This window comes from Lepeophtheirus salmonis, chromosome 5 (assembly GCF_016086655.4).
Source record: "Lepeophtheirus salmonis chromosome 5, UVic_Lsal_1.4, whole genome shotgun sequence".
NCBI lineage: Eukaryota > Metazoa > Arthropoda > Copepoda > Siphonostomatoida > Caligidae > Lepeophtheirus > Lepeophtheirus salmonis.
In genome coordinates, this window is record NC_052135.2 from 50,577,812 (window position 1) to 50,603,688 (window position 25,877).

Sequence of the window (25,877 nt, forward strand, 5' to 3'; positions counted from 1 at the left end):
ACAGACATTACCTTTAACATTTTCTACAAGAAAATTACCAAAAGTAAACTTTAAATCGAATATTTTACCCTTTATAGTTAGGAGTCATTTTTTGGCAAAGGTTGTACAATATATTTTACGTGATGCTAATCGTAAGCATTTTGTAGCTCGCCCATTTTTTTTAGTTTTCTTTTTTTTGAGTTGGCAACCTGAAGAGTGAACTTTCTTTTCCAATCCTAAGCTGCTATGATTAGATTATTATTTAATTCTTGAGGATTGAACTTCCATTTTCTTCTACATACAACAACATACAAGCTTCATTGATATAAACGAACCCGGATTGAATATTTGCGTGACCTCAACGAAAACGGACAGTAATTTGTTGCGGAGTTATAATTAAATGTCCTTGTTGGATTCAGACTGGGGTTGAGGATCGACATCGGAGTACGCCGTCCCTCTTCCCTAAAAAAAATTATCTTCAAATTTTTAGGATTACCGTCCATGTTGATTTTATGTTTCTTTGTTTTAACATTCCAAAAATGCTAACGATTTTCATCACTTCTCCCACTCAATGAGTGCACCTTACTTTTTCTTTTTGCAGTCTAGTTTAAGGTTCCTCGTTCGACAACCCTAGTTATTACATATTAGAAAACATTGTTAATTTAAAAAATCAAATTTGCTCAATTTCTTCTACATGCTTTGAATACTTGAAAATGGATATTGAAGGTGTTCCTGAGAAGATAAAAAAATTCCAATGTACTTACTGCTCTAGTTCATGTATAAGCCCTGGACAATTGAAGAGCCATATTGAAGGTGTTCATGAAAAGATAAAAAATTACCAATGTAGTGTCTGCTCTAGATCTTTTGCGCGCTCTGGAGACTTGAAGAGGCATATTGAAGGTGTTCATGAGAAGATAAAAAATTACCAATGTAGTTACTGCTCTAGTTCTTTCACACGCGCTGGACACTTGAAGAGCCATATTGAAGGTGTTCATGAGAAGATCAGAAAATACAAATGTAGCTACTGCTCTAGTTCTTTTACACAATCCGGAAGCTTGAAAATACATATTGAAGGTGTTCATGAGAAGATTAAAAAATTCAAATGTAGTTTCTGCCCTAGTTCTTTTATAAACTCTGGAAACTTGAAAATTCATACTGAAGGTGTTCATGATAAGATAAGAAAACACCAATGTGGTTTCTGCTCTAGTTCTTTTACACAATCTGGACACTTGAAGAGACATATTGAAGTTGTTCATGAAAAGATTAAAAGATTCCAATGTAGTATCTGCTCAATTTCTTTTCCACACTCTGGACAATTGAAGATCCATATTGAAGGTGTTCATGAGAAGATAAAAAAATTCCATTGTGGTTCCTGCTTTATTTCTTTTACACAATTAGGAAGCTTGAAGAGGCATTATAAGAATCGTCATAAGTAGACATACATAAGTGCAACTTTTCTTAGATAGCAAAATATATTAATACATACGACTGAGTAGGAAAATATCTAATTTATATCTATTTATTTAATAAAATATATTTATATTTCTGGTTTTGCTTCAATGATGGTGTGGTTTATCCAAAGTTCAAAGTGGGTGTGCCCATTGTGTTTACAATTTTTGATTCAGTAAAAATATAATTATATAGATATTTAGGTAAAAGAAATAAATTTATTTCAGAATAATTAAATATTTATATTCATAACTGAATTAGAACTAAATTTATTGTTTCACTAATGTATATTATTCTACCAAGGGCTTTCGAGAGTTAAGAAGACTTGTCTATGATTAAATTCATCAACTATTCTACTCTTAACAATCACACTAGATTCAGTAACTATCTTAACAACAATATACTAGGATAATAAAGTATTGATAATTATATATATACATATATATGTGAAGTAAATTAGCCCGAGAAGGCTTGAACATAGAATTACATTATTGAAAGTTCCTTAATAATACCCTTGAATATTTATTATCCAGTTTTAAAAGCTCACACTAGATCCACAATACTCATCCAAGAATTTAAGCTAATGGAATGCATAAAATTACTTAAAAATAACAAATTTAAATGAAACATATAAAATAAAATTTGATATTTGCTCTTAAGTTTGGCAAGCCAAAGGTTTCAATAATCTGTCAGAGAGTTATTTTAAAGGCAGGATTTGTTAATTCCTAGACCATATCGAAAATTTAAAGCTTTGATAACGTGTAAACAATTATAGCAACCAGAGGGCGTTCTTTCGCTAAAATTCAAGACAACTTTTAGATCTGTTCTAGGGACTAGTTTTAAGTATGGTTAACGTTATCACTAACGCCCAAACTTGTTCTTCAAACTAATGACATCCCTACTTAATCTATTTTTATAGCAGCTAAATTTTACTACACATACTTTGTATTAAAAAAGACCAAGCGTGGACCTTTTCCCGAAAACCTTATTACAAAAAAAAAGGCAAGGTTAATAGAAATACAAGGGAGCGTTCTAGTGAAGTAGTATGAACTCTTTTTAATATTTTTACAATTTGTCATAGAAAAAATATTATTCCAGTTCATTCAATTCAATTACATCGGATTGAATAGAAGTAGATAATATATATTCATACATGTAATGATACTTAGATACATTATCAATTAAGGCACATTATAATAAAAATCTTTTTTTAAATGATGAAGGAGGGGGGGAATATTCATATTTGGCCGCGTGCCGTCGAAATTTCGTCTTCCCATCTTTTAAAAATGAAAAAATTACTTTAACTGCAAAATTAGACGGCATTAAAACTATCTTTAAAAAGGGAATAAGCATGGGTATCAAATACACGCTTAAATTAACTAATCAAGTAATCCATCCACATCCTATAGAATAAAAAACAAAAGTTAATTTATCACTAAAAAAATTATGAATCAACAATAGAGGCTTTAAATCATTATGGTAAAAATAACGGAGAATTGTAAAGTTACAGCGAAACATTTTTATATAAAATTAAGGGATGAAAGTAGAAAACCAAGTACTAACGATCAAAGAACACAAATATAGTATCTAATTTCATTCGGTGAATAGTTATTGAAATGGAAAACAATATCTGGTTAGCACAACAATTTATCCATTAAAACATTTCAAACTGGTTTAGGACTTGTCTCCTACATATTAAACACTTTAAGTTTATATTACTAAGAAAAATAAATTATGCCACCATTCAAAGGAAATTCAGATGATATCGTCAATTTGGTGGTGTTAATTACTTTTAAGTTGAAGACATTTTTTAAAAAGGGAAAAAAAAAAAAATTGAATTAGATCTTTATTGAAAATAAACATTAGATCCTTATTGAAAATGAACATTAGGTTAATTAAAAGAAATTTTCCCATTCAACTCTTCTTTAAAAAACGTTGAAGATGATTCAAAAACATTTTTGTGAATGATTTATCATATAGATATCCCAGACTTGGATGAAATTAACAGAATATAAAATGTAATTTATTACGTCAGCGGATTTATAGCCTTTAGCATAATGAATTGTTTACATCAAAAATGTTCTGTTGAATTGGTCTGTTCATCAAAAAAGGATCTTATTTATGCCGATGAAAATAGAACACATTATATCTTAAATTCATTTTTTGATGTCATGGATAGAGGTGGGCTCAAAAGACCAACTGATGTAATGAACTTGACTACAATTCATCCTTATTAAATTTTACCGATTTTTTAAAAAAGTAGATGCTATAAGAAACACATTATTTATATTTAAGAATCCAAAACATGTATTTACTGTTACTGTAAATACTTGAATTAAAAAAAGAAAAAAAGAAAAAACATTTGTCTTGGATAATGACAGCAAAATGTAAAATAATCACAAATTTAATCACTTTTTGGTTAAAATATCTTGTACAATATGTACAATTTATTTGTAATTTTTTTCTTATGAAATGGACAGCCAAAATCATTCTGCTAGAAATAGAAATAACTTATAAGATCAGAATAAGTCTGCTAAATGAATTAATAAGCTTCGATCATTAAATTCATTAATTCCAATTGAGTTCTTATTTATAAATAAATAAATATACCAAGTAGAATTGTAAATAATCTAATTTTATCTACAAGTTTCATATAAATCATACAATCTCATTAATCATGTAACTATTATAACTATTCACATAAAATAACATAATTTCAATTAATAGTTATGTTCTCCAATTGATTTCAAGAAAGGATGAGCTGCTTTTTTGATTATATAAATATTCAGAAGTTGATGAATGAATCACACCATATTTAATTTATATCTAGTGTTCTAAAATTGAAACAGTTTTTATAAGATTAGTATATAATAAAATAGTGTAAAACTAAAAGTAATACAATACCACATTCATTGATATTGTCATGGATAGATAATCATAATCTGGACGCAGCTCAAACATGATCCAATGATCTTTGAAAGTTAAATACTATAATCCGTCTCTGTTAAGTATTATATTTAATAAGCAATATAAATTATGATATTAATTAAAAAACGACCTACGAAGGAGAAAATAAGTATTTGATGACTCACCAATTTTGTAAGTTTGCCCACAAGGGTAGCCAAAAACCAAAAAAGTTAGAAAATCGAATTTGGCTAGTTATATTTCAATGAAAATGAAACTGACAATGGATCTTCTAGTACGGCAATAATCCAAATACTTACGATCATGGCAACAGAGGAGTTACTAAAAAGGAAGAAGTGCATTAAAGTCATGGAGTGGCCAGCCAAGTCTCCGGACCTCAATCTGATTGGAAATCTTTGGAAATGGAAAAAAATGGGCAAACTTACAAAATCGATAAGAGATCAAATTCTTATTTTTCTACACTATTATTATTAATAGTCATAGTGAATACGACCTATTATATTCAACCATAGAATTTTAAGAATGGAGTTTTTCTTACCAGTTATGAGTCAAAATGATTCTCGTTGAAAGTAATATTCTAAATTTTTCTGCCGAAGTTTTATTAACTAACAATAAATTAAGAATTATTTTCAAACAAATAAAATAGGTAATACACCTACTAATAAGTTGTGACACAACTTCTTGAATATTAGGTCGTGTAAGATATAATGCAGACTCCAGTACTAAAGTACTCCCTGGTTAGACCATCATGTAATCGGGCTTGCTAAAATTTTCAATTTGATGTATCAATTATCATACCGACTGCTGGGCAAGACACAAAAAAATGATAGGATATTATCATTTTTTTAAAAGATAGTTTTTATGATGACACCTCACATTTTAATGAAAAAATAATTTGACAAAAACCGTAACCAACCATAGTCTATGACGTCACTATTTGTAGAATTTTCAATTTGATGTATTGTACCGACTTCAGGGCAGAAAAGACAGATTTTAACAAAACACACAACCATTCATATTTAATTATTTGCTACGAATTGTAATGATTAAGGGTTGATTAATTAATAGTTGAATAATTTTGATATAAGTATTCTATAACAGTTGGCCAAAACCTCTATTAGAACATAAATCGTAACAAAAAAAAAATTGAACAAACAAATTAAAAAGGAAAAAAATGATTAAAGATATTAGACAAGTAAATAAATCAATCAATGGTTGAGATTGAATGGACGATACGAATGAATCAATCGTTTATATCAAACATTTTGGAGTTCCTATGTATCTGGTCAAGTCTTGATTGACATTTCTTTATTTCAAAGTTGTATCTGACCTTATAATTATCAAGATGTGTTATTTAATTCGAGTAGTCTAAAAGTATTGCAAAATGAATCATCGTATTATCCCTAGTATTTATTGTAATATTAAAATAATTAATTCATATATGCAGCATTAATAATAAATCAAAATGATTTATTTAGATTTAACACACAAGCCTTGCCAAAAGTTGATGATGCAATTTTGTATTCCCAATGCGACTGAAACTTGATGCAACTTATAACGTTAATAATTTTCATTTCATAGTGCGTTTTCACTTGACGTCAGCATTGTTGACGTCGCCCATTTTGGTGACCTTAACAACCAAGTTTTATAAAAATGAAAGCCATTTTTTCATTCATATTAAGGAAAACAGTGAACTATTGGATGTCTAAATGGGATCAATAAATAAAAGGACTTAAACCTTACTGTCCATCAAATTTTTATAACTATGTTGTATTATATATGTGATCCTAAAATTTATTAAAAGAGTTATTAGATCGTTATACAATCTTATTTCTGTGTTGTAGATATAAATGAACAATTACAATGGAAATAATAAGATATTTTTCTCTAGTTATCTTGTTTTTTTTATCTGTAATCGATCCCCCAAAAAAAATTAATTGTATTAATCTAGCCATTATATGGATTTTCAGTAAATATTACTTAGATTCTATTCAAATATCAGTGTTTATCATTTGGATCAAGTAGCATTTAATGCAATTGTGAAGTATTTTTATATTCTTCAAGCCATTTGATCAATTTTTATTTAGGTTTATTTATACATTGTTCATTTAACGATATATAAATATCAAGTTTGAGCCCCCAAGATGGCGTCTCCTTCAATTATAATGCAATTTATGACGTTTGTGAAAACGTAAACTGTATGTGTATATTCAATTAAGATATTATTCCTATTGTTAAGTCCAAAGTAAGTTAAACAATATGGTGGAAATTTAAAGCATGTGCAACAAGCAATATTTATTATTTGGCCAGTTGAAGATACTATAAATTATAATTTATAGATAGCATGAGGCTACCTATATAATATATTTAGAAACAATTTTGAGAGAAAAGAGTTGCGTGATCGTTTAAGGAAGTTGCGTGATTCTGCTGAGAATTGTTGAGTGTGATTTGGATGTTGTTTGTCATTGTTTTGTAATCGAACTATAAAATACAACTACTCGAATAAAAACTTAGTGGTCGGAATTACTACTAATAATTGTATAATATCAACTAATATGTGCGACGACGAACTCATCCTTGTGGAACGAGTGTTTTTGCGATTCGTATCCTGTGATGACGATAACTCACTGCAAAGTAATGTGACTAAACTCCTGGGTCCTTGTCTCTTAACCCTCGGATCCCCTAAAGAAGGTGTCCGTAAAAAGGTGTTGGAACTCTTTGTTCATTTGAACAAGAGGATCAAGAATAATACGAAGATCAAGTTACCCATGGGGACTCTGATTGAACTCTATGCTAATCCCAAGCACTCTGGATTTACGTGGAACTTCACAATCGTGTATATAAAGATGGGGTTTCCAAGATGTACATCCGAAGAGAAGGGTTCCATCGTGGGCCCTCTCCTCCAGTCCATGGAAGGGAAGCCTTCGAGTCAACAGGACTCTTTACTCTTCATGATTCTTCCCTATTTGGGAGAAATCAAACCCGATTCTTTTCAACTCACGAATAAGCCTCAAATCAAGAGTGCTTTAATTAAATACATCTCAGATTATCTTCTTCTGCCCTACGGAGTCTATCCAGATGCAAACTCTCCCCCTCCCCCATGTTTGAACTTCAACGCATGGAAAAGAGTGTCTGGCGATCCACCTTACCCAGCATCAGAAGTGATCACAAGCAATAAGGCTGGAATATGCGTCTTCCTTGGTTCCGGTGTGCTTAAGCCCAGTGAAGCATCACTTCCCCTAATTTTGGCACTTGCTGATACGCGATATGCCGTTGTTTCTAAAGCAGAAAGCGCTATGCGACAAATACGCGGCTCTTTGGATTGGAATAGTAGTGTTCTCATTGAAAAGATTCGAGATTTATTCATAGGGAATAGAAGTGCTTCAAAGGACGGAAATATGCCTGCAGATGTTCGCTTAAGATTAAAGTTCATGCCTTATTTGATTAAATCTCGCGAAGCAACAATTAGATCCGATATAGCTATGCCTATTCTAACTGAGCTACTCAACGAATCCAATGAAAAACTCAAAACTCAAGCTGTGACATTTATGCATAAAATGATTGATGATTGTGCGGAGGAAGACTTGAAAAGTAGGGGCTCTGTGCTATTTGAATCCCTGACTGATATTGTTACGGAAAAGAAAAGTCAAGAAACGGCTTCAAGTACTAAAATCAGGCATGTTTGTTTTCTGGCTCTAGGCAAATTGGGTGCAAAGGTTCCAAATCTTGTCAATGAAAGTCTGACAATGGTGAGATCTCTTTTTCATTTACTTCCATATGAAGACAATGAAATGCAAATGAGTATAAAGGAATGTTTATTCATTATGTCGGGTTCATTTAAACTCATGGATTCTAATAATTTGAGTATGATGGATACGCTCCTATGTACTAATATGGATAATAAAGAAAAACAAGTGAGGCTAATTTCAGTTCAATATGCTGGAGAAATTTTTGAGTCCAAACATGTTTCCTCTCGTTATACTCTTCTTTTGGGAGCTGGTGATATGGAAGAGGAGGTTTCACGTAGCGCCAAACGGTATTTATATGGAGGACTTAATGATATTGAGAAAAAAGATGGCGTCTCTGGCAAAGATATAATTTTACCTCCATTTGAAGCCATGATAAATTTTATTTTGAAAAAATCAAATGTTCGCTCTTCCTCCAAAAATAAGATCTCTATGAATGGCGTGTCTCTACCATTTAATCCTGTCGTATATTCAGAAATACTTGATTATCTTCGTATATGTCTATTGAATACTGCAATCCCAGAGCTTATTCCTCAAAAGCAATGGTTGAGTCAACCAACTTATGAAGCTCCTCTCATATCTCAATATTTGAATAAGCTCTACGAAAGCAACAAGGATCTTGTGAATAACTTCATCAAATTTGCTGAGAGACTATTAGAAGCCAAAAATGGACTTCAACAGAGTCTTGCCGTTTTGCAAATAATTGGATGCACTTCCACCAAAACTTTTAATCACTTTGAGAATAAAATAAATTGGTTGAGAAGTTTGTTGAACGAAACCCAGCAGGATGTTCGGGATAATATTGCTCATTTAATTGGAATTATTTTGTCTAATTTTGATGCTCACTTTTTTGATAAATCAATTTCAGATTTAAGCAGTTCATTTTCTGGAAAGTCTGCAGAATACCAAGAGGGTGTTATTTCATGCTTTGGCTATAGCTTTGGTAGTAAAATGTTACTACTTAAAAATAAAGATGAAAGTTTCAGTGATTGGGAAATTTTTCGTTCAACAGTTCAGAAATTTTTAATAGAGCCACTATTTGATGAAAATATCAATAAAGATACTTCCAGTACTAAAATGTTAATTTTGAATGGAATATGCTTTGCAATTGGAGAAATAGGTCGCTGTGGATCCTTGCCCATTACTTTTGAGAAGAAATTGGAAGTTTCAAATCGATTGATTAATTTAGTAAAAAGCGAAAAGATGCCTATGAAACTAAGAGAAAAAGCTGCTATATCGGTAGGGCAGCTCTGTGTTGGGGATTCTACATTTCCTCATCGACAAGTTATTATTGATGGCCTTATCAAAACATCCTTAAATGTTGAAGAGATTGAATTACATCTGAGTGTAGGAGAGGCCTTAGTGTATGCATCTCTTGGGCCATTATCTTCAATTGGTCGTAATCTTTGGACTGGTGAATCATTAGCGAGTTCTTCTTCTGATGAAAGTTATTTGGCTAATTTACTGGATGAGTTAATCCAAGTCCATACAAAATCAACCCATCCCAAAATGAAGCAAGCCTCTTGTCTCTGGTTACTGTCTGTGGTAAAAAATTCTTTAGAGTTCAGCTCTGTGAAGGAAAGATTATTAAAGATCCAGTCCGCGTTCATGGGATTATTGGGAGAAACTAGTGATCTTGTTCAAGATGCAGCTGCTAAAGGTCTTGGAATTGTATATGAATCTTGTACAGAAGAGCAAAAAACAAATATGGCAAATCAACTTGTTGGTACTCTTTTAGAAGATAAAAACACTGTTATTAAGCAAGTGACTGAGGATACAAAGTTATTTGAGAAAGGTGAATTGGGTAATGCTCCTTCTGGAGGAAATATTTCAACATATAAAGAACTCTGCTCTTTAGCAACTGACTTGAATCAGCCAGATCTTGTATATAAATTTATGCATTTAGCCAATTACAACATGGCATGGGAATCACGTAAAGGTGCAGCATTCGGCTTTGGCTCAATTGCCAAAAGAGCTGGAAAACAGTTAGAACCTCTTATACCTAAGATTGTGCCCAAATTGTATCGCTATCAATTTGATCCTACCCAAAAAATCCAACAGTCCATGTCAATGATTTGGAACACAATTGTTCATGAACCACGTAAAACGGTTGATGACTGTTTCAATACTATTCTTGAGGAATTAATACGCAACTTAACATCAAATGAGTGGAGAGTACGAGAATCATGCTGTGGTGCTCTTCAAGAGCTACTCAGAGGACGAACATTTGATGATGAGAATTTAGTTTATATTCCTTCTTTATGGAAAGACCTATTTCGTGTGATGGATGATATAAAAGAGACTGTTCGTGCTGCAGCGGTTAAAGCAGCCACAGCCCTTTCGAATATGTGCATCAAAATGGTTGATATGGGAGTTAACTCTGCGGAAAAAACTGTTAAAGTTATTCTGCCGGCTCTATTGGAGAAGGGGATACTATCATCTGTGAGTGAAGTCAAATCAATTTCTCTTAATACAATAATGAAGATATCGAAAAATGCTGGGATTTCCTTGAAACCACATCTTAGTACTCTCATTCCGTCTCTTCTTGAAGCATGCAGTGAGTTGGAAGGAAAAGATATAAATTATATGAGTACAAGATTGGCAAATGATGCTTCGATCCAGGAAAAGTTGGACGCTGCCAGAATTTCAGCTGCTAAAACATCCCCCATGATGGAGTGTGTTAATTATGTCATTCAATATGTTGATAAAGATTCTTTAACATCTCTTATACCTCCTTTAATTGAAATAATCAAAAGTTCCATTGGCCTCAATACTAAAGGAGTAACTGCTCATTTTATTATTTCTCTCACCCATCACTGTCCTTTAGATATGCAGTCCTTTACTGGGAAGTTATTGTCTGCTTTTGTAGCGGGTCTATCCGATAGAAATAGAACGATTCGAAAAATTTATGCTGGCGTAATTGGACATCTAATGAAGACAGCCAAAGATAGTTCAGTTGAGAAATTAGTTAATAAGTTGACTAATTGGTATGTTACAGATACATCGAGAATCAGTGTTGCTTATACTTTTCAAGCAATTAACCAATATAACCACGATGTAATTAATTCACATGCTGCCAAATTTATGCCTATTGTTTTTATGGCCATGCATGAAGGGGATCCGAATGGAGAGGAAGATGATGAAAGTAAGAGGGAAATTATTCAAATATGGAAGGAGATATGGAATGAAGGAACTCCAACTACGGAGAGTGGAATTACATTATATTTGACTGAAATAATTGAATTACTCTCTTCTTCAATGGATGCACAGCAATGGAAGGTCAAGTCGCAAGCAGCTAGAGCTATGGGCATGATTGCATCGAAACTGGGCGATAAATTACATAGCAAGGAAAGAAAGAAATTATGTGCCTTATTATTGAAAGGCCTTGCAGGTCGAACATGGAGTGGCAAGGAGTCTCTTGTCGAATCTTTATCCTACATTTGTTCATCTCCCGAAGGAATTTTAGATAATGGAGAAGACTCTGACGTAAACGAAGAAAAACTTATCGAAGTTATTTTTAAAGAATGCAAAAAAGAAGGGAACATTCCTTACAGAATGGTAGCCCTTCGTTCTGTGGGAATGATCCTTGATAATCTAGAACTAGATTATTTTGATAAACTCTATAAGATCGTGTTTCCTTTTATTAAGGTGGATAAAAAGCAAGATGATGATGATCATACCGATCCGAAGGAAGAAAATGCTTCAAAGAAACGTCGGGTCAAGTATGAAAACATCCTTGATGAACATGAAGAAGATAAGACAAAGCTTGAGCTTCAAAGAGTTATTTTTGAGTCCCTTGGTCGAGCATGGCCTAAAAATGCTTCCAGTACACAAAAGCAATATATGGTCGATTTTACTGAGCTCATTTTTAATCACATTGAAAACACCACGATTAAAAACCTAACTTGCTTAGTCAAAACAACTGGTGATGTGATGAGAAAATGGAATTATTTAGACTTCTCCCTTATGGAACAGGAACAAAAAGAAATACTACTTTATGTAGCTCAAACATTGTCAGTTACCCTTGTGATTCCCAAAGCAGTTGCTCTCAAAGTAGAATCACTCAATACTTTGGAGATAACGATTCAAAATTTAGAAGCTTATCATGAGGAAGCAGCCACTGCTTTTAAAGAGGAAATTGCTCCAAGTCTCAATGACGTCGTCAAAGACTTGGCTCTTGAAAGTTCAGTCAAATCTCGGGCCAGAAATCTGAAGCAAACTCTTTTTCCGTGATCCCTGTACATAATATGCATTCTTCATTTCGAAAACGCATTTTATTTATAATATCAGGTATTTTTTCTTTTGTTTGTTCCTTGAAGTGCAATATTCACTTTCTAGGACAAAGGGAGCTTGATAATAAATTAATAATTATAATGTATTATTTATTAACATTCTGTATTTAAAAAAAAGAAGTTTAAAAACTAAGGTAGTGTCATGCAATTATATTTTGTGATCTAAATTAGTATGTAATTATATCCAAGACTCAAGTGAACAACTCGAAGATTGTTGATTTTATTTTTGTTCGTGATTGGAGTACAATTAAGATGTGCATCAGGTATAGCTTAGTTGAATCATGTTTGTCTTGATTTATAGTTATTGTAACATGTTTTCACCTCACTTATGAATTAAAGTTATTTTAAAGATAAAATTGGACTGCGTTTTTGACTTCTATGTGTTAGCTATTATTATCTAATTACAGAGGTTCTCGACTATTTTCGCATTTTTAAGTCTATTTCAAGTTTACATCAAAACCCTATAAATTAAAACTGAGATACATTTGTATATATATACACTGTTTTATTAACCCATATTATCCCAAATAAGTTTTTTGTATCAAAACATTAAAAAAAATTGATACATCTTGGTGTGTTAAATGTGAAATTACACTTTTCTTAAAGTTTGGACTTTTTTTGGGGCTTAATTAAGGGTTTGATTTATTTACGTCAGTTTAAACTGACACTGGTTACATAAGGGTGCGTATTCCCGCTCCCTTTTCATACAAAATAATGAATAAAAATTACTCCAAAAATGCAAATTTTTTTAGGTGAATGAAAAACAAAATTAGACCCTCAATAAAAATTTATTTCTATTTTGATATCTATATTTATATTTTGATAACTATATACATACTAACCTATATATAACTTAATGTGAAAATCCTTGAAACAATCGGGATGGAGTCCAACGTTGCATTTTTGACAATAATCTTACTTGTTTTGAAACATTTTACACATTGCCTCTGATTTCCTTTGACAATCCAATCTATTTTGTGATAGTAAATATCAAAATTTACTTTTTGTTTTGTTTTGGGTGTTGAAGATATAATACTTATCCTTACTTATTTGAATCTTTTATAATATACTTACACTATTTCTCTCCTAAATCCTAGAAAATCAACTTTTTTATGTCTTTCATGTAGAGGCTGCAAACGGTATAGTTGATAAGCATTATGCATCTACACAAAATCGCACAAGAGGCCACCACCACTTTTTAGTTTGTAAATTAATCATATACTCTATCAAATTTTGGTCTAATCTGTCTTCTACAGCCATATATTTATTATAAACTGAAATTGCGTTTGGTCGTTCTATGTTGAATCTACCACCTATTTCTTTGATGTACCGACGTGTCATTTTTAGAGTTTCCTTTCAATATAATGTTGAAGCAACAGTAACGACCTAATTATCTCTCCATCGAACAAGACGTTAAACTTTCTTTCGTTTACTACAAAAGAGCTATAACTCTTTTTTTCATATCATCGACTCTGATTAAGGGTGTATTGCCAATTCTATTAGGTCGAGTTGTTCCAGTTGCAGTAACGCCTTTCAATTTTAACAATTTCAGAAGTTTAAGACTCGTAATGAAGTTATCGATTCCTACATGGTAGTTCGATTGGGAAAGTTTTTGCAACTGAGACATAAGTTTCATCACAACAGATCCTCCAAGTCCAATATCTTTGTTATAACAACTGTCTCTTCCTGCATACGGGTAAAATTGTACGGCGTAATCAAGTGGTATCCCTGCACCTCATAATTTATATCCAAATTTGACCAGTTTGTTTTGGATGTACTGTTTTCAGCTATGACGCCCATAATAAGGTACCATTGATTCATCGATACTTACATTCCTTTCTGGAATAAAATTCTTGATGCAGTTTTCATTGACCATTTCTAGTAGGAGATTTACTTTTGCAAATTTATCGGCAGGGTCCAGTTTGTCATTGTTTGCTAGATGCAAAAACTTCATTATTTCATCGAAACGATTTTTCGTAAAAAGATCAGTTACAATTGAATTCCTCACATTAGAACCGATTTCCCAATACATAGATCGTCTATGACATGAAACATATCCGCTCAGAAGCAATACGGTAATAAATGATTTCAACTCATCTATGAATAAAACCCTGTACCCTACAGTTACCAGGCTCAGCTTAAACTGACGCTCGAAAACATCGATTTTCGGAGCTTATACTGTTTGTATTTCGAATATTTCTTTTTTCAAGAGACAATATAGATTATAATTAATAAGTTATATGATTTTTTATATTAAAAATTAACATTTATCATATTTAAAAAATCAATTGAAATTTGTATAAAGAATTTGTAGTTTACAATAAACATTTGTAAATATCAATTACACAATATTAGATTTTTTAGTTGAAAAAACTAATTTATTGGGAATTAAATATCATATAATTACATATCAATCTGAAATTTAAAGTCATATGTATTAAACAAGTACATATAAAAGCGATAAAAGGCATGTCAGTTTAAACTGACAGTTGGAAGATATGAGTTAATATAGAGATTGTCTAACTTTTTATGATTGTAATTTGTAATATATTTGTACAGGATTAACATCTTATATAATTATTTTACAAGAATATCCCATAGCTAAATGTAAGGAGGATAATAGTTGTCCTCTATCCATTTTTTTTTACTAACTTAACATATTTGGGAAATATAAATATATCAAATAATTATTATTCAGATGAAGAATAATATAAAAGAATATTAAATAAAAAAGCTATTTTAAAAGAAGCTTTTTGCAGTTGTTACCTGAATCAGGGAGAGTGCTCCCTGCATGAATATGTGTTTTAATTTACCAAAACTGTCATCATTATTCTTTTTTATCCTCACTACGGCATCACAAAGCCAATGGAGTCCTAAGATAAATTAGTGTCATCAAAGATTAAGTAAGAACTTGTGGGAAATAACATCTTGCCTTAGACGAGATTACAGGTAGATCCAGAGATTACTTATCTTCCCATAGACCCACAGTATGAGGACTCGGGCTTGACTTGAATACTGAAAAAGTACATTCAAATACAGCTCTGAACATTATGTCTAATGAATCTTTACTCTTTCTTTAAATTATATTTACTATTTACAATGAGTTATTATTTATGGAATATGAAAATGATCTATAATGAATATGCAAAATAAATAATAATTAATGATAATTATGAATTAAAGTAGATACGAGTATAATATTCAAAAAAATATATAATATTTGGTTTCTTATATTGATTGCACTATGTAAGTTTTATTGATGATAACTTCCTCGAAAATGTATAGTTGTTTCATTCATTAGTACACATTTAAGTTGCGCGTACAAATTTCCCAATAACAATGGTCTTATATTCCATGAATGAATAACGGTATTGTCTATTTATTGCTGTTGATTTATTGATTGTATCACTGTTTTCAGACTGAATTGAAGTGCTTGGCGTAGTAATCAATCGTTTTCAATCACCAGAATTAAGGCACAGCATTTTTATTACAAAGGATACTAATTCATTTGGAGTTAGAGTAATTTTAATTGGTGGTGACAAATACTTCCAGTTGTACAAAGAGGTTAAAGTATTAAAAAAAAAAAGATCAAAAAAAAAAAAAAAAAAAAATATTAATCATTAATTTGGTTTAGCAACATTTTCACTTTTAAAGCGGTTCACGTGCGAGTGCAAATTTGTTCTGTCATTTTCAAAGCAGCCGAAACTGTGGGAATATTGCTGTAAACAATACCTGTTTAGGAGTAATTTTGACGAACTTAAACTTTTTTAAATCTAACCCAAGAGGCCCCCACGCACATATTTTAACTTGGGGGTTGCTTATTTTCTGGGTTTTACTGATTATATATTCGGGTTTTTGGGTGTTTAATTATTCTTCTAGAATAAATCAGGTACTTTTACATTAGATTTAAATGGACAAACATAAATAACACTTTTTATTTGAATTTTTAAATTATTTGACATACAAAAACATGTACTATCTTAACCAGCATTTTGTGTCCAAATGCGTCTCCCCCCCATGCGTCCGTGGAACAGGCAATCTCATACTTTTTGAGAGTTTTACATAAATGATTCAGGACTGGATGCTTTTCCTAAAATTTGAGAATTCGATAAGTCATTCTACCTTGATAAAAACAGAGTAAGATGGTTGGGATGTTATGATTATGGTTAAGATAAAATGTCCTTGTTGGACACTAAGACTAGAGTTTAGGACCGAATTTGATTAATTTTGCCAATGTTTTTACTAGATACTGAGTAGAATTTGTGTTTATTTCCTTTCCAACACTCTCAGGACTACCCACAGCTAATTTAATAAAACGTCATGACAGCTAAGCTGCCTTTTTCTAAAACATTCTTCAAATTGTGAGGGTTACCATGTTAATTCTCGGTTTCTTGTTTCTTTTTTTCAGCATACCGGTGGATAATATTATTTTCATCTCTGCTCATCAGTGGCAAGGACTCTTGTAAGCAGGACCGGGCACGCGCAAACATGAATTCAAATATACGTGCAACATGGGTACATTGAAAAAAAAACAATGGAACGTGTTTGGTAAGATAATAATTAATAAGTAATAACTAGGGTTGTGGGAATCGTGTTTTTGCGCAAGCGCCCGCAACTACAACTTCTACTATCTGGTTCCTCTGTTTTCTTTCGGACAAAAACAAACTTTTATTCATAAATTGTACTTGATGCTCGATGGGTAATTTCGAACGTACTTATAAGTAAGGGTGATAATTTTGGTAAGAATAGAAAAGCGTGCGAGCAGAAGAGAAGAAATACTTATGGCATCATTGATTAAATAATATACATCTTCTTCTATCAATCAAGAACGTCATCATTCCCGCCTTTATTATTCAATATTAATATATTAGATGGTGATAGTCGATAGAGAACTGAATAAAATGCCTAAAATAACGTCACCTTCTGTCTGGATTTCTGAAAATGGAGGCCCAGGAATTTGGGAATTACTTACCAGATGAGAAACAGTTGGTTTGTCGGATTTGTCGAAATAAATGTGCCTTTGGTCTCCTATCTAGAATTACACGCCACTCATTATTCTCATCTCATATCAAGAGAATGGATATTCATCTAAAAAATCAAGTTAATGATGAATACATCAAGTCAGACTTTAACTTTGATCTCACAAAGATGCTTATTGCATGTAATATAACCTTATCAATTGCTAATCATCTATGTTCAAAAAATTTATGGAGAAACACACGAGTAAACCTATCCCTTCCCGAGGAGCCATCATTAAATTAATGGAGGCTGTTGGTACTGATGTCATTTATAGAAATACATATAAAAATGTTTTGAGTCATCCACACCAAATGACGATCAAGTTATCAGTGAAAAGTATAAAATATTTACTAATTTCGAAATGAAACTCTGAATTTTGTACTATCTAACAGTAAGTATTCAATCTTTTTTTAAATCTAAGCCTAAAATATGATTCTATTTTAGCTAAACATATCAAGAATTATGATACACAACTCATTAAATAGTAAAAACAACTGCTTAAATAGTCACAACAACGGGGGTAGTAGCTTTGGATGGTTCGCAACTAGTTTGTCTGAGACTAGTTTCTTCACTTAAAGACTTGGGTATGATCATTAGGTTTTCCAACATTACATAGTCAATAAATATTACTTCTTTATCACTTAAGGCTTAGCTATGGTTGATAGGCTCCAAGAAATGGTGTTCAGAAAACTCATAAAAGGCAAAAACATCTGCTTAAATGGTCTCAACAACGGGGGTAGTTGCATTGGGTGTAGCATTATAATTATCAATTGTGTATATATGTTGTTATATAAGCATAAATAGCGGAGAAAAAAATCTTTTTTGATGCTCTTAATAAGGAGTAATATCGCCGGACATTACTACATAATTATCTTTTGCTCTAAATCTTTACGATGTCATGTTAGAAAACTACAATAAGTCAAGAATGGTTGCCTGAATTGTCTTATCAGTTAAATTTGACTACATGGATTAACTTTTCTTTTTTTAGATAAATATGAAATAAATGAAAGTGGGATTCTAAAAACTGTTCTTACTAAGATTGGAAGAAGATATGGATTGAAATCTAACATTATTTTATGATTTACTTTATTATTAATAATTATTAAAATATCATCGGTAGAAATATATCTATCCTGTGCACAATTGTATATGCAACTTGCACATAAGGAAAAAAGGTGATGACCTTTTTGATTAAACTCCACGTCTGGCTTGTATTTTGCAACCTCAAGTTATGACATATTGAACTGAATTCCGATGTTAGAACAAGAAGATATTATTTGGATCAATCTATTATTTCAATATTCTGTATTTATAATTTATTGTTATTATTAGTTATATGATTCTAATTGTTTAATTTTGTATATTTAACTTCAATGTATGATGGTTTATTTTTTAGTATGTAGATTATATTTAATTAAAGCCTTCCTTTTTAAACCTGGAACTTCAAATATATTTCGAAATACTCTACTTTGTCGTTTCATTAGCTATTTTTCTGAGAATATGGTTCACAATAAACTACTATTTCATGGAGTGTGACGTTTCCAAATCTACTGTAACGGATAAAAATCGTCTAAGTCAATTATATGTTATATCTTTATTAAACATTTTGCTAATAAATACTTTCGTTACACCCTCAAAAATCATAATAAAGCAGGCAGCTGATAAATACTGATTTGATTATCAGTGATAATCACATCAGTATTTTAAACAATGATACCATGTGTCTTTCTCCCCCCTGTCTCCTCGCACGCGTTTTTCTCTACAATATTATCAACTATACTTATAAGATATCTCAATTATGATTATAGCTTTACTTAGTACTATTTAATCAAAATAATATTATCAAGAAAATGCCTTAATGTTAGTTGTATGATACAAAATAGTATTAAATATTAATTGTCATAATATAAAACTTTGGTTACGAATATCAACATACAAGGTGGATATAACAAATCGTAAATAGCATATGTGTAAATTAAATGCAAACTATAATAATTTTTGTATGAGGCTGTAGATGTTCATTCCTTACATGGGGACGTAAAACCATTTAGATAAAAAAAAATATGTCACGACAATCTAAGTCTAAGGGAGAAATAGTCTTAAATTTGGTCGAAATACTCATACTTCGCGAGGAAGAAGTTGAGTATCATATTATGCAATGCCGCAATGGTAATGTGTGAGCCCCTAGAATAGAAATCATTCTAAGGGACGTCTTATATTTTACGAAAATTATATTATTCACCCAAAAATTGTTCATTCAAACTTTTCGTGTTCAATCCTCCTAAAGTTAACTCATAGTTTAAGTAACCCCTTTCCTTATTAAGAGTCCTTTAGTGCCCTTAATGCCTATAACGCACGAATCACTACTATGAATAGTTACTATAACAAATATCAATTCCATTAATAAGTTTGAATTCGTGCTGTACTGCAAATATGGACAATGAATACTTCCAGCCTCACTCCCAATTTCCTTATTACTCGTAAGACCCAATATAATTAGAGAACATCAAACCCCTAATTACATCGTGCATTCGGTAGTGCTTAAAAAGTATATCTAATCATCTTTAGACCTGATATACAAGTATATTTTAAAGAACATTCAAGGATGACGTCTAACAAATTGACCGGAGTTTCTAAGTATAGAGAAGCACAATTAAGATATTTTGACGGTGCAATTAAAATATGTGAAGTATATATTAATGGAAAATAGTAGAAATTGCAAAGAATAATCAAAATAGTTTAAATGATTTAGTATCACAGAGTGTTATCGCAAATACAAAGTCATGTGGATTCAATATATATCGAAGAAGTCAAAGCAGTAGGAGATCGTGGAACAAGAGCCAAGAAAGATTGTGTAGACAGTGTGGTTTACAATTTCCTCATAAGAATGGGAAAGTTTGCTTGCAAAAAGCATTGAATGCACAAGATTGTGTAAGAGATGCCACTATGCAAGAGTATGCAGGTGTCTAAAAGAAAACTCTATTTTGATCATCAACTCTGTTCAAAAATTTGAGCTGAATAAATTACCCATCTATGCATTGAATGCCCATGGAAATTACTTCAAAAATATAATAGCTACAAATGGCAGTGGTGCGATTGTATCTGTCGCTGGAGCAAGAGTTCAAAGTAAATATCGATTCCAACCTAATTAGAAGAGTATCGTTTAGAATATATTTTTAACTTAAATTATTTATTTATTTACACATGAAGGAAGAGGGATTGTTGTATATTATTCATATATAACTTCCCTATAAATAACTTTGTAATTGTATAATAATTTCTGTAAATTTATGCAAGACAAAATATATTGTTAGTTAGAGAACATCAAACCCATCATTACAGGAAGTGTACTCATAACTTCTTAGTGACCACTGACCATAAAGGAGGAATAGATAAATTTGGCACGAAATCTAAAGGATAGAAGTGAGAAAATAAAGTAACAAATTATTTTAAAAATATTGTTAATATTTACGAGTTAATAATTAAATGATAACAAAACATTCAACTTATAAACTGAGCTTATGACGATGCTCTTTATATTGTTTGCGTTTGCAATCTGAATATCAATCAAGTCAAAAAGGTAAGGTCTCCAACAGAAATTTCCGTCCAAAGGACCAATAAAAATAGCCGTCATTGATCTCCCTTTATGATCCCTTGTCTCATCTAGTGCAACGAAAATATCCTTTTCTTCCACATTTTCTTTTATTCTATTCAAAGCTCCTTAACATACTTCCACAGCCAAGTTGTCCAATCGACCTGGAGAAGTTTTCCCAGTATATTTTTCAATAAACTTGGAGAAATTGGGATGATCCAAAACATTTATGTTACAAGAAACAAACAACTTTGCTTCTTCCAAATTGAATGATGAACCGTTTTATTATCCTTCGTCTCCTTGAATCTTGTGTTTCTTGAAGACTTTTAAGTTGATGATGTGATGGGAGGTTTTGGAGTGGCGGATTACTTGCCATAAAGGACGAGATGGGTACGAGAAACTCCAAATCATAATTCCACACATTAGTACTTCCGTTGTTAGAAACCCATGAAAAAAGACACGTTTTCTTTGGGATAATGATGATACACGTGAGAGAGGAGTAAGGGGAATTGCTTTGGTGATGATTAGTAACTTACTGAGGAAAAGTTGATAAGAAGATGTAAAAGTATCAACGTGTTTCATTATTTTTTTTATATAATATCTATAAACTACTAATAACTATTAGTTACTTTGTGGACGCCATTTTTATTGTGCTTTGTAATTCCAATCATACCACTAAGTGGTGTGCTCTAGGGTGTAGAACGGGCTATGACAACGAGCCATAACAGTGGTGTTATGAACCATCTGTGCCCAAACAAAGAGAGAAACCCCGGACTTGATACCACCTTGTTGAGAGCCATTCCAAGAGGAACAGATCTGAAGAGGACAGATTAGCCACCATCTAAAAGTACAAGGCTGTATTCCCTACATTTCAATAGTAGCCACTATCCATTTTGAGACAGACATGTCATTCAAAATGTACCACTCTGGTGTGTTGATTGACAAAAAGGTAGTGTCACACACCACCTCAGAAGGCAAGGTCAACAAGTTAGTGAAGTTTCTCAACTCCTCAGAGATTGAACCTAAGCAACCTTGTAAGCTCTCTTTCATTCATGAGCAAATGGCTCTCCTCTTCACTAAAACCAATAGCTAGATAATATTCACCTTGTCTTTTTTCAATCACACCCATGCGGGAGAATGTGAGTTCAGGACTATGGGGAATATCATAAACGTCAAGACACCTGGAGTTGGCTACGAAAAGAGAGATGAGCTTCGGGAACCAATCTCTGAGAAAAACCAACTTGGTCGCTTTTTCTTGAAAGATTTTGTCGACTTTCTCATCGAGTGGCAAAATAGTAAAGCACCTGGCCTCAGAAACCTTCCTAGCAACAAAGCAGACGTTCCTTGCTGCAGCAGATCTGGGTGAGTATCTTCTCCTGGATGAAGACTTCTCCTGTGTAATCCTCGGCATGTGCCAGTCTGATACCATCGAAAGAAGGTTCGGTTGGTACAGACAACTAAGTGTTTTTTAAATTTTCAGGGCTGACTACTTTAGAAATTAAAGGTCTGCTGGATGAAGACCTGGTAAAAGCTGAGCTCATTTTGACTAACTGGCAACCAGATGACCTCCAGGAACTAGCTTCCAAGGGAAAGAGTAATGCTCTCTACTTTGTTGCCGGGTATATTGGTTTTTCTTTGAAGAAGAAGATCAGCTGTACATCATGCCAAGAGTGAATGATCATCAGAGACACACCTCCGGACTCAATAACCTTAGATAGCCCAACCAATCAGCATGTAGACCTGAAAGAATTCATCGACATAATGAGCACAGGGGGGTTGTCGACTCCATCTTACCTTCTCTACCTCTCCTGTCAGTTTAAACAGGACAGTTTAAACTCTAACATTATCACCGTTCAGCTATTCTTCAAAGAATTTCATTCGCTTTGTTTAATGTCATGGGTAAAAATTTAAGTTCTAAACTGAATGATGACATCCGATTTTTAACGAAAAAGAGGATGGCAGCTAAGAATTCAGAAGCTAATATAAAAAAAGCTAAATTTCAATCAAAATCTTCTGACTTGTAGACTTGAACCAACTTTGTACTTTTTGATTGTGCCTTTTCTCTTTTATATGTTTTAAATGTTTATTTTGATAAAGTACTAATAAAATACCACTTCTATTAGAAATATATAGCCTCATTTTTATTTTTTTGATGATTTCCCCTAGCAAAATACTTTTAAAAACTCTATTCAAAACACTTGAAGAGAGACATTCCATATAGAATAAACAAAGATCCATACTGGAAATGCTTGAGGGCAGTGTCCTGTCCTGGTTACAGGAGTCCTTGTCAGTGGTCAGTAGAGAGGTGGTTTTTTTTTTTTTTTTTTTTAAGAGAGCGAGGATAAGGAGGAGCGATTCATATGGTACTCCCGAATTAAGACCCTTAGTAACATCATCTGCCTGTTATTATTTAGATTCGTATATTTTTACTTTATTATGCCTTTTTAAACGAATTTATATTAACCAAATATAGGCGATAATTCTTCTTTTAGAGGAGATGCTAACACACACACACGAATGATTAAATAATGAACAAGAACAAGAAAGAGCAAACATATCAACCGTTTTTCCTTTTCTAATCGCTATACTTAGTTTTTCTTTGCAGAAATCCCCTATTTAGTCATCAGTAAACAATTCAATACTTAGACATTAGGCCGATTTTTGGCGGAGGAACGGGCAAAGTAGAACTATCTCTAATTGTCCTATGGAACTTCCCCAATTATAGGTCGATTTTTGGGGGAGTATCGGGCAATGAAGCAAAGCAAAACAATGAATTAATATTCCACAAAATTTACGAATAACGATACCGACAATAGGGAAGGGTCCATAGGACAATAAGCAAAACGTTAGTGCGCTAAATTTTTCAGCGGGAATGGGAATTTATACCTCAAATGGATCTCAAACCATATTATGAGAACCATTACAAGTATAATTAATTTAATAGGCTGCTTCAGCGAATTTTAAGTGCATATAAATATAGAATTATACTATATTTTTAGTTTACTTTCCGATACAATATTGTACATAATAAACACTTTAATTTGAAAATATAAAAATAAATTTGTTTAATTTTCTTATTATTTTAATATTATTTGCATGATTTGTTTCTTGTTCGAACTTATTATAGAGTGAGTTTTTGATAGTATATATTGTATTTTTGGGGCAGAATCCCATAACTATTCCTACAGAAAACAAAATATTTAATTCTTTTTATAGTAATAAATATTACATATTTTCATTAAAAAGTACCAAAGAAATATAAATTTAAACTAAAATAAAAATAACAACGTATAACCCTCATTTATTTATATATTAAGGCAAAATAGTTTAAGGCAAAAGTATGTTATTTTCAGATGAAGTATCTCCGACTTGAGAAAAATTATAGATGGATACCGAGGCTTTATCTGAGCTAAACAGCGAATGATCATGGGACTTCATGGAAAGAAGTGTTTTTCTTGGGTTTGCTTCTTTAGAATAGGAAAATTTGCTGAGGATTGAACCAGGTCTTAAATGCCTCCGTTTTCGATTTATTAAATAGAAAATATCTTCCTCTCTGATGTGAACAGAACATAAAACATGCGAGGCTTTCGGTTCGTAGTTCTTCCACCTCAAATATATAACCATACCTTATATTGGAGTAAATCTTTTTGAAAATAAAAAAACGATATATCTGTCCCTGGAAAATGTTTATTCCGGCATTCAAAAGCAGCACAAGCAGGTATTTTCACACATCATTTTTTTCTTATTTATAAGCAATGACTTCCATTCTTTTAAACAAGAGTTTACGAGATTTGTTTAGGTGAAGTTTCAACTATCGAATGTCCAGACTCTCCTATTCAGTACATCCAGTGACGTGTTTTCATATATTAATAAATTACTTTTTACTCGCTGGATGGATCTTAAGAATCAATATTACTTTTGAAAGACTTTTTCGCGATAATTAGCAAGATTTGTTATAAAAAACAGAAATATCACTCAATTCAGACAAATTGTATCTCATAGTCACAGAATGAAATCGCTGATTTCCTTAATTGAACATCCTTTCAGATTGAAGTAAGTAAGTTTTGATGTTATTAAAATACCCAAGAGTACAAATTTGTTTTATTAATAAAGATAAGTTTTTATTATATAAGGCCACGCCTTTTTATAGACATTCAGAAGAAAAAAAGTTATATTTTTTGTTCCATGTTTCCTATGACATCATTTAACGTCTATAGTGTTTTAAGTTTTTTTTTGTACCTCATTAACGTACGTGTGTGAAGTATTAAATTTAAAAAAATGTGATTATTATGTAACAAAAAACTCTTCCACAAAACTTTATATCTTAAAGCTAAGATTATTAAAATTTACGAAAATTTCCCATTGTTTTGTTTTTTAATTTTGAAATCAAGACAAAAATGGGTTGAAACTAACAAAAAATATTCTTGTAAAAGTCCTTTAGTGTTTCCAAAACTTGAATAAAGGTAGTGTTAAATTGGTCTTAGGACTGCATTCCTAATTGGTCTTTTTTTTTTCCCCCTTTCTGTTTTTTTTTTCTAATCGTCCCGGTCTTTTTCACTATTCATCAGTCCTAAGGACCAACTATTTGGCAATTCAGTCCTAGCTATCTTAGTCCATAAAGAAGCAGAAACAACAGAGGTTTATTTTCTAGTGATGCTAATGGGTAGTTTTTTGGGCATATTAAAAAAAAAGAAAACCAAAAATCAACATGGTAACTCTGACGATTTGAAAAATATTTTAAAAGGAAGCAGCTTAGCTGTCACTAAGTTTCATTAGATCAACTAAAATCAGCTATGACAAAGGGGGGAGGGGAGAGGGGAATAAACTAGGACATTGGCAAGTATTACACTTTTGTCGATCCCCGATTCTACTATG

At 31.9% G+C, this 25,877-nt stretch overlaps 1 protein-coding gene and 4 long non-coding RNA genes across 5 annotated transcripts; 4 read left to right on the forward strand and 1 right to left on the reverse strand.

The window, feature by feature from the left end:
• Nucleotides 1-53: 53 nt before the first annotated feature.
• Nucleotides 54-1,680, forward strand: LOC139905486 (uncharacterized). The gene is made up of 2 exons (XR_011780274.1): nucleotides 54-423; nucleotides 581-1,680. It is a non-coding gene; the product is annotated as an uncharacterized lncRNA (long non-coding RNA).
• A 5,059-nt stretch (nucleotides 1,681-6,739) lies between these two features.
• LOC121117285 (proteasome adapter and scaffold protein ECM29) lies at nucleotides 6,740-12,747 on the forward strand. The gene has a single exon (XM_040711660.2). It carries the CDS (start codon nucleotides 6,909-6,911, stop codon nucleotides 12,330-12,332), a length of 5,424 nt encoding a protein of 1,807 aa, XP_040567594.1. The 5' UTR covers nucleotides 6,740-6,908; the 3' UTR covers nucleotides 12,333-12,747.
• A 3,792-nt stretch (nucleotides 12,748-16,539) lies between these two features.
• LOC139905488 (uncharacterized) lies at nucleotides 16,540-18,877 on the forward strand. The gene is made up of 3 exons (XR_011780276.1): nucleotides 16,540-17,801; nucleotides 17,855-17,994; nucleotides 18,057-18,877. It is a non-coding gene; the product is annotated as an uncharacterized lncRNA (long non-coding RNA).
• Nucleotides 18,878-19,948: 1,071 nt separating this feature from the next.
• On the reverse strand, nucleotides 19,949-21,022 carry LOC121118720 (uncharacterized). The gene is made up of 3 exons (XR_005864547.2): nucleotides 20,883-21,022; nucleotides 20,613-20,820; nucleotides 19,949-20,554 (listed from the first exon to the last, which is right to left on the reverse strand). It is a non-coding gene; the product is annotated as an uncharacterized lncRNA (long non-coding RNA).
• Nucleotides 21,023-21,877: 855 nt separating this feature from the next.
• LOC139905489 (uncharacterized) lies at nucleotides 21,878-23,128 on the forward strand. The gene is made up of 2 exons (XR_011780277.1): nucleotides 21,878-22,364; nucleotides 22,483-23,128. It is a non-coding gene; the product is annotated as an uncharacterized lncRNA (long non-coding RNA).
• Nucleotides 23,129-25,877: the final 2,749 nt, after the last annotated feature.